This window comes from Vicia villosa, linkage group LG6, assembly GCF_029867415.1.
Source record: "Vicia villosa cultivar HV-30 ecotype Madison, WI linkage group LG6, Vvil1.0, whole genome shotgun sequence".
NCBI classification, from domain to species: domain Eukaryota; kingdom Viridiplantae; phylum Streptophyta; class Magnoliopsida; order Fabales; family Fabaceae; genus Vicia; species Vicia villosa.
Genome location: NC_081185.1, coordinates 140,561,205 through 140,571,576, shown reverse-complemented (window position 1 = coordinate 140,571,576; position 10,372 = coordinate 140,561,205). Strand labels below are relative to the sequence as shown.

General features: G+C 33.3%; 1 protein-coding gene across 1 annotated transcript; it reads right to left on the bottom strand.

Annotated features, from left to right (window-relative positions):
• Nucleotides 1–1,888: 1,888 nt before the first annotated feature.
• LOC131610242 (cell division cycle protein 48 homolog) lies at nt 1,889–6,266 on the bottom strand. The gene is made up of 9 exons (XM_058882134.1): nt 6,108–6,266; nt 5,842–6,007; nt 5,441–5,669; nt 3,861–4,627; nt 3,550–3,771; nt 3,375–3,446; nt 3,010–3,291; nt 2,503–2,862; nt 1,889–2,410 (listed from the first exon to the last, which is right to left on the bottom strand). Exons 1-9 carry the CDS (start codon nt 6,131–6,133, stop codon nt 2,111–2,113), a joined length of 2,424 nt encoding a protein of 807 aa, XP_058738117.1. The 5' UTR covers nt 6,134–6,266; the 3' UTR covers nt 1,889–2,110.
• Nucleotides 6,267–10,372: the final 4,106 nt, after the last annotated feature.

The following is a 10,372-nucleotide window of genomic DNA, read 5'->3' as shown; positions in this document are numbered from 1 at the left end:
GAGAAATAAATTAGGGGCTTAGGGTTCCATCCAATTCTAGAAATTAAATGTTGTAGCAACAAGAATACTTTCCTACAAACCATTTCTTCTTCAATTTCTTCTCAAATTTCCCAAATTCTTCCTTCACTCTCAAACGCAATAGCACGGTACAAATTAAACTTCTCATCTTCTTTTGTTAGAACAAACCAAGCCATAAATACAACAAACTAAACTCTTCATCTTCTTGTTCAAACACAACTTCAATGGCGCAACGCAACAGCGTTGTTCACGACGACAACATCTTTGTTTACGGTGTTAACGGCGACTTTGTTTACGATTTCGATGACATCTTTATTCACGACAACAACAATTTCGATGGTAATCTTGTTTACGATTTCAATGGCGACTTTGTTACGGTTTTGTTTACGGTTTCAATGACAATCTGCCACTGTAGTAGAAACTGGTTTAGGGTTTAGCAGAAATTGTTTATAAAACATTTCAAAAGACATCAGTATGCAGTAGTAACCTTGATGTGTTTCTTGTTATGGCTTTTTAGAAACTTTTGTTTGTGCAGAATTCTTGTTATGGCTTTTTAGAAACTTTTGTTTTGTGCAAAATTGTTATAGTGATTTTGTTAGTGTGACTGTTGTGGCTTAACGGATCTATCTTGGCTCATAGTTTAGGTTTAGTTTTGGAGTGTGTTTATGTCTTAATTTTAAAGTTGTTTATAAGGTGTGCTGGTTTTTAACTTTGTAATGGTTTGAGCTCTAGTGTTTTGTGTAGATTTTTTATGAGATGTGCAATGAATGATGTTACTTTCTTCATGTTAAATCCACATCAGCACATTACAATGCCACTTGGACGTTTTTTTTCAGACTTTGACTAACGGACTCATACGGAAGGACTAACGTGGCGCTATTTTAATAGTTAAAGGATTAATTTGAACATTTTAAAAATTAAGGGACTAAATTGGACCCCGAGTTAAAGTTAAGTGACTAAAAAGAGTATTTTCTCAAAAAAGAAGGAAGAAGGATATGGATTCCAATCTCCGACTTTGAAATCCATAGTGGTTTTAAATTATATAATTCTGAGGTTGACCATGAGTGTGATGTGTTATGCAAGTCTAAAGTTCAATTTTCCTAATTAATTATCCTGATTTTAAATTCCGGAGTTTTTGAATATCTAACTTTTGCATGCTCCATAGATGAATTGTTGTGTATTAAATGCGTCATAATTTTATAATTTTAAAATTCATATTTTGAAAGTTAATTGTAAAATTTTGGCAAGGTGTGTAAGTAATCTGTAGGGTGCATTGAGCAATCCTCTTAAATTATTCCTCCTACTTTGAATATTGAAGCTCTTAAATTATTCCTCCTACTTTGAATATTGAAGCCCTATGAATATGAACTTTGGGTCTGACGGCTTAACACCGGTAAACTTTCTTGAACCCATTGAAACAAAATTCCTAACCTTTTCCCCTTCCCCAACTGTCTAAATTGGATTAAGCGCATCAGAAAATGAGACAAAATTTCAAAGGAGACATTTGGTAGTGCCAAAGAAAATTAAATGGCATGCTTTCCAACAACTCATAACTTAATATCAAGGGTTTATACCAATGTGGCCATGAGAGAAAAGCAGTAAAATGAGAATATGAGATGTCTGAGAAGGTGGTTTAGGCAAACGCTGATTTTACTTTAATATATAAAAAAGATTTCTAAAGTTGTGTGTGTATATATAATATATAATATAACTAATATTTACAATGTTCTTTATTATCCGCAGTTTTTAAAAAAATGCAGAATCATCGTTCCAGACCACCAACAAAATATTTCACATAAAACACAAACAAAAATTGGGTGCATGTGAGAGCATAACTTCGAGTATTATATAAAAACGTTAAAGAGGCAAATGTGTAATCTGTGTAACTTTGCTTATGTGAAACTTCCAAAAGCTGTAAAGTTAAACAAAAAAACTAAAACAGTTTAAGTTTAAAGTTGCACCTAATGTTTACCATATAAACAAATGCTTTTAAGAAGCAATGACAATAACAATCCACATACGCAAAACGACAAGTACATAAATAAGACAGTTCAGGCATTCTTTCAATAATCAGCAAACATAAAAGTTTGATCTAACTGTAAAGATCATCATCATCAGCTCCGCCAGCAGATGTAAATGGATCAGATGCACCTGTAGCAGCAGCACCGCTGGAGCCGGAATCTGCAAACCTAAACTCAGTTCCAAACCCTCTGGATTGCTGCAATGTTTGGGCGAATGCCTGGTATTTGCGGATGTCGGCGTCACTTACACTCCTTCGGGCATACTTCATTGATTCCTCAAAATGAGCTGCCTTAATTTCCGCTACTTCATCATCAACATCCTCTTCCATGGCCTCGGGGTTCTCGCTTCTCTTCCTCTCTTTTTCAATGTCCTGGTAAGAGTAATAAGAAACAAAATAATATTAAAACAGATCCAATTTCTATAATAATTGTAAATAGAAAAGGGAGCCGCTCAAAACTGTACCTTTTCAATATTCTCTCTAATGGCATACTTGCATGCACGCTGGCAAATCTCAGTAATATCAGCACCACTAAAGCCTTGGGTGTACTTTGCAAGAGCTCTAATATCAACATCTTTTGAGATGGGGGATTTTCTCAAGCAAGCTTTAAATATCTGATGACGGGAATCTTCATCTGGGAGAGGGATATAAATCAACTGGTCTAGACGCCCTGGACGCAAAAGAGCTGGATCTATAATGTCAGGTCGGTTAGTGGCTCCAATGATGAACACGGTTTTCTTTGCTGACATCCCGTCCATTTCTGTTAGCAGCTGGTTCAAAACCCTGTCAGCAGCACCACCAGCATCTCCTACACTACTACCTCTCTGCAGGATAAAGAAAGCAGATGTTATGTAACCATAGCTAATGTTCTCTATTTGAAATAGTTGAAATGAATGTTGAGTTGTAAAAGTTTGACAATAAATAATGCCCAAAGTTCAAATCATAGCTTAGTAACCCGGACTGATACCAACCTGAGTTGCAATGGAGTCAAGTTCGTCAAAGAATAGGACACATGGAGCAGAACCACGAGCCTTGTCAAAAATTTCCCTCACATTTGCCTCACTCTCTCCAAACCACATAGTGAGCAGCTCAGGACCTTTGATACTGATGAAGTTTGCCTGGCATTCATTGGCAATAGCTTTTGCCAAAAGTGTTTTACCACAACCTGGAGGACCATAGAAAAGAACTCCCTTTGAAGGAGACATTCCAAACTTCTCAAACTTTTCAGGGTGTTCCACTGGATATTGAACAGTCTGCAAAAGAGAACAAAAAAATGTTCAGAGGCGGAGAAAAGGAAACTAGTATATCAATGTACTTATGTAAGAGTTTCACTCACCTCCTGGAGTTCCCTCTTAACATTTTCAAGACCACCAATATCTTCCCAGCTGCAATTAGGCACTTCAACAACCTGTTTCAATAGAGAATTTTAGATTATACACCCCCAATAAAGTGAGAACAAGAGAGCAGGTAGCTTAACACTGACATGCACAAATATTTGGGTAAATACGTACCGTTTCACGGAGAGCAGAAGGATTGCTTGATCCAAGAGCAGTAGCAAAATGCTCATTTGTCACTGCCATGGAGTTCAATATTTCGGCATCAATAGTCTCGTCTTCCAAGTCAATCACATCCATTTTTTCTCTGATGCATTGAAGGGCTGCTTCAGTACACAATGCAGCTAAATCAGCACCAACATAACCATGTGTTTCCTTAGCAATCTTTTCTAAATCAACCTGCAAATGTCAGAAAGGACAAATTTCTTTCAGAAATCATATTATTCAAATCAAACCATAACTTAAGAGAAAAGTAATTTCAACATTACATCTTCAGCAAGTTTCATATTCTTTGTATGAATTCGAAGAACCTCAAGACGCCCAATTTCATCTGGAACACCAATATCAATCTCCCTATCAAACCTTCCAAACCTCCTAAGTGCAGGGTCAATGCTATTGGGCCTATTTGTGGCTCCCATAACAATCACATGTGCGCGTGATTTAAGACCGTCCATGAGAGTCAAAAGCTGGGAAACAATCCTCCTCTCAACTTCACCGTGAGTTTTCTCTCGCTTAGGAGCTATGGAATCTATCTCATCAATAAAGATGATGGATGGTGCATTCTTCTCTGCTTCCTCAAATGCCTTCCTTAGATTGCTTTCACTCTCACCAGCGAGTTTAGACATTATCTCAGGGCCATTAATGCAGAAAAAGAAGGCACCTGTTTCATTTGCAACTGCTCGGGCAATTAAAGTCTTTCCAGATCCAGGGGGTCCATACAATAGAATCCCTTTTGGTGGCTTGACACCAATAGACTTGAATAACTGAGGGTGCCTCAGAGGCAGTTCCACCAGTTCCCTAATCTGTGCCATCTGCTTTCTTACACCACCAACATCATCATAACCAACCTCGTCCAATCGATTCTCATCTTCCCTTTTAATTGGCTCTCCTTCACAGAAGATCTCTGTGTCAGGGGCAACAACACAGTACTCGTGTGGATCAGTTTCAATGACCTTGAATTCTACACTTCTCATCCCCCCTCTCACAAGGAAGAAGTCACCCTTCCTCACTGGTCTATATGCCTCAAGGAAATAAGCTGCAAACATAAAACTGGGATTAGAATTCAAAAGAAATTAGAATGCAGCAGGTTTATATGTCATGAGGGGGTCGTTGCCAGTAAAAAACTGGTCACATCTGTCTGTTAAATTGTAGCATGTTTCTGTTCCAAATTCAATAAATTGCAAGTAAAAAATATTACAGAAACTACTTGGTATGTTTTATCCTAGAAAATGAAGTACAAACACAGATAGTGGCAGAAGTTTCAAAGAAATCAATGCTCGGAAACAATAAAACGGCACAAAATTTACAATGACAGAGCATGGATATATATAAATGAATTGATTAACTTATTATATTGAAACCATCATAGCAAAAGGAAACAACAATAAGGATCATTGATTGCCAATGAATGCAAATTTGGTATGATGGTAACAACTCGGTGACTACATTTCAAATACATTAAAATGTATTGTCTTTTATCGGGGCGATGTAGTGTTCGAGGAAACAAAATAGTAATTGACTAAAAAATGCTTTCTTCAAATGCAATACAGCCATTATTCCCAACTACAAAGCCTTGCGTAAATACAAAAACATACTAAAAGAAGACAAACAAATAGGAAAGATGTGTATGAAAACCGACAAGTACCAATGTGTATGGCAGATATAGAGTACAAGATAAAGCAGATGAATAAAAAACTTATTGAACACCCAAAAACACAATGAAGTAAAAGATAAAGCAGATGAAAAGGAAACCCTTATTGAACACCTAAAAACACAACGAAGTAAAAGATAAAGCAGATGAAAAAAACCCTTATTAAATACACAAAAACACAACGAAGGATTAACTCACGTTTCAAGTAAGCATCAAAGAGATTCCCTGTGACTCCTTCAATAGTATCATCCACAGGAAGAATGTGAACTCTCTTCCCATACTTGACATCAGCACATTGATGCACCGAAACAACATCTCCAAGCCTAACCCTAAGATTGTTTCTCACAACCTTGTTCATTCTTATTTTCGGTTCCTCGCATGTGTCATCAGCAAGTGCAATACAGATAGTATCCTTCCTTTTCTTACCCTACAAACCAAAACAACAAACAAAATACCAACAACTAATTAACAAACAAATCCCCTTAATCAAATATAATAATTTATTAAGTCTTAAAACCCTAAGCCAAATACTAATTTAATCTAATCAATTACGCGATGAAAACCTAATCACGTTGCAACCATAGAAAGTGAGACATTACCTTGATCAAGATAGTGTCACCGCGAAAGAGTTGAAGCTTCTCCATCGTCTCGGGATGAAGAGCTACAACGGAGTTATCATCATTGACAGCTTCGTCAACAACCAAACGATTAGGAGCTTTTTTACGTTCCAGGATGGCAGTGCTAAAATCCCTCTTTGCTCCCTTACTGAAACATGATTAAAAAAAATCAGAGAATCAAAAACATGATCGAATGCATCAAATTGTAACAAAAAAAGAATTGAAACAAAAGAGAGAGTGAGACTTACTCGGAGGATTCAGGTTGGTTCGCCATGACGGAATGATCAGGTGGTTGAGTTTTTGTTTCTGAATTTTGAGAACAAAAAAAAGTTTATAGATCTGAGGGTGTGTGGGGTTTGGTTTGGGAGTGTTTGGGAGATATTTATAGAGTGGGTTTGCTTCTTTTCGTGTTATTGAAGAAAATAATAATGCTTTTTTTTTAATTTGATTCTTGGATTATCTTATTGAAACAAATTTGTTATTTTTATTTTTGTGATAAAAGATAAAATTTGTTATTGATGAAGTATTTTTTTTATATTTTAAATTATAAATCTTTGATAAGATTTTCGATTTTAATTTCATTTATGCTATTGGAAAAATTATGTTTATTTTGTTTGTTTTTTAGCCGCCAATTTAAATTTGATATTGTCAAAACAAATTTGTTATTGTCGTGCTATATTTTTGCAAATATTTGTTATGGATTTTTTTTTAAAGCTTACTAATTTTAATTTATTTTCTTGTTATTTTTGAACTTTGAATGCATTCTTAATTTCTCTAATTAAATTTTTTTAATTAAAAAAACCACTTTTTTGGTTGTTCTCTTCATGAATTTTATTTGGTCGTCTTTCACATAAACCCTGAGCATGCTAGTAGAGCGCCCATCCACTAAGTTGTGACTATTTTTATTTTATGTTTTCTGCAATCATCATATCTAATACCAGGGCCGGCTCTGGGCCAGGGCAAGCAGACCCATAGTCCAGAGTCTCAATAAAATGGGGGCCTCAAAGGGAGGTGTAGTTATGAAATTATATTACTGAAATAATAAAATATATATATATGTTAGTCAAAATATAGAGCAACTTGTTTGTTATAGCCCAGCGGCTCAGGAAATGCTTTGAGAGTATTCTTATCTTGGTTCGAATCCTGGTGCCTTCCAAATTTTAAATAATTAAATTTTTTACATTGAACACTAGCCTTTATGATTCATTTAGAAAGAATATGGTAAAGTCATCATTTTAAAATTTTTTTACATTGAACACTCGCCATAGACAACCTAATTAGAGAGGTTTGCAAAATGAATTTCTAATATAATTTTTGTGACAATTAATATATCTTAAATTTAAATTATTTTATAATTAAAATTTAAAATCAAATTTAATTTTGTAACTTTTCTAATTTTATTTTAATTTATTTTAAGTATAAATTTTAAAAACTATTTATATGTTATAGTTAAATATTTAAAAGTTTATCATACAATTAACTCATTCTTATCGAATTTTTATGATGAAATTGAATTCATTATCACTCGTGCCTTGATTTATTATTTTTTAGATCAGAGAAATAAACTTCTACGTTTGTTTTCATTTTTGAGGCAAGTAAAACGTTTGTTTTTTTATTAAGGGCTCATTTATTTGTTTGCTACAGGCCTCTAAAAAGTCGGGACCGGCCCTGTCTAATTGCAGTATTACAAAATAAATTATTTCACTTACACTTTCATTTCAATTAATTCCATATATTTCTCTTATACTTATTATTAAATGTTTAATAGTATTAGTTTTTAAATCATTTATATTTCATATTTAATAATATTAGTTTTTAAATAATAATAAAACTATATTATTGAATGTTAATTTATGTAATAATATAAATAAATATATAATTAATCATTAATATTTATTCATACATATTAATTTAATTATATGAATAAATATATTTATACATGCATATTGTAAACGTAATGGAAAGGTACGATACATGTGGAATTGAAGCTACGATATATACAATATTTATTCATATTTTTAAATTAACATTCATATAATATATGAAGTATAAATTATTTAAAAGTTAATACTATTAAACATTTAATAATAAGTGTGAGAGAAATATATTTATTTATATTATTAAATTAATATGTATGAATAAATATGAATGATTAAATATATATTTATTCATATTATTACATAAATTAACATTCATATTCATCAAGTGAATTATACTAATTATCACCACTATGTCCTATAGATTTAGAGTTAATGGAAAGCACACTCGCATTATGAAGGCAAAAATAGGATTAGGTTAGGGGGGTCTCATATTTTCAATTGTCTTTGTCATTGTTATGGAGTATCTCCGTAGGGTCTTGAATAAATTGTCATTGAAGGACATTGTCATTGAAGGACATTGTCATTGAAGGACATTCCAGATTTCAATTTCCACTAAAATTTGAAAAATCAATCTGAGCTTCGCATATGACTTATTGCTTTTTGCTATGGGTGATATTAGGTTCATAACTTTGGTCATGGCATCGTTTAAGGACTTTTCAAAGTCCACGGGTCTATATGTAAATCTAGCAAAATGCAAGTATTATTGTGGTAACGTTGATAACAAGACAAAACAGGATATTCAAAATTTGACAAATTTCAATGGAGGCCTTCCTCCCTTCAGGTACCATGGTGTGCTTTTAATAAGTAAAAAGCTCTCTATGCATTGATGTCTGGTTTTGGTTGATAAAATAATTTATAGGGTGAAGCATTGGAGTGTTAAGTTACTTAGTCTAGCCGGTAGAGTACAATTTATTAAGAGTGTCATTTTTGCTATCAATAATTATTGGATGCAATGCATCCCTTCTTCGTAAGAGAGTGATCCAAAAAAATATAAGTTGTGTGTAGGTCTTTTTTGTGGAGCAGTGGAGACACTATCACTAGGAGTTTATTGTGGCTTGGCAGAGAGTTTGCACTCCCAAAAACCATGGTGGATTAAACATCATCTCCATAAAAGAATGGAACCAAGCCTGCCTTCTAAAGCTTTTGTGGAATTTGAGTGGAAAGAGGGATAACTTATGGATAAAATGGGTTCACTGCTACTACATAAAGAATGTTGATATCATGTCTGTCCCAATCAGGAACTCTTGCTCTTGGATATTGAAAACTATTATGAAACAGAGACGGGTTCTAATACACCATCAGTTATGGCAAAAGCTGCTACAAGATAACAATTTCCACACCATGCATATGTATTTCACCTTACAAGAGCCTTAATAACTTGTTCTATTGAGGAAACTGGTGTGCAACAGTGCATCAAGACCTATAGCTATTTTTGTGCTTTGGATGGCTTGTCATAATATGTTAGAAATTAAGGGGAGACATAGAGCTATTGATAGATGATGTTACTGTGATCAACATGAAACACAACAACAGTTGTTGTTTGAGTGTGCAGTTACTAGGACGATTTGGCAACATGTCATGTCTTGGCTGAGCATCCAGCATACCCCAGGTGTATGGATGTAAGAAGTCCTTTGGATCATAAGTTAGTGTAACGGGAAATGATGGAGGGCTCAAACTCTAAATGCGTCTTTGGTGAAGCTATGTATGAGAGCTGAAAATACATAAATTATCACTGTTTTGACAACACTAATAGCAACACAAATTTATGTGTTTGTGTCATTAATACAATTGTAGATGGAGTTTGAACCAAACATAAGCTAAGACACCACATAGCCAATCTTTTGATAATAATGTTATTTTCAAACAAAAAAAAATAAATAATAGTGTTTTTTTTTCTCTTTATATTATATTGCCAAATTAAATTTGTTATTTTTATTTGCGATAAAAAAAATCAAATTTGTTATTTATGGCACATATATCTTTGCAAAATTTTGGGTTATGGATCGTTCATAAGTTTTTCATTTTTTATTTTAATTATAAAAACATATAAGTTTAACTTCTCTATTTTATTTTATTCTTTTAGAAAAACAACCCAGTTTGAAATGACGATCTGAAAATTTATAATTCATATATTTATTTGAGATTATCTTTTAATTAAGAAAATCAAATATTGTTGATGTTACAAATATTTAATAACAAGATATTTTTTACATATAATAAAAGTTAATTTAAAAGGATTATGATTATTTTCATTAGATTCAAATAATATATATTAAATAAAAGAAAAAATACAACAAACTATCAAATAAAAAATCTTTAAAGGTGTGTTTGGTTGAAAAGAGACAATGAAACAACAACTCCATTTGTCACTTGTGATACTACACGCATTTGTTCACGCCGCACAGATGCACGTTGTGCAGTCCTCCCATGTATAACTCTGTTTGGATGGTCGGTCATAATGTTTGCATTGTGATTTAATAAAATCGAGTAAGTTACTACGTAGTTATAATAAAAAAAAGAAAGAAATTTTTCAGAACCTTTCGTAGATGCATCTACGGAAGTATCTTACATTTCAAAAAATGGGTTTCTTCTGTAGGTACATCTATGGAATGATCCAACGTTTCACTCTTCTG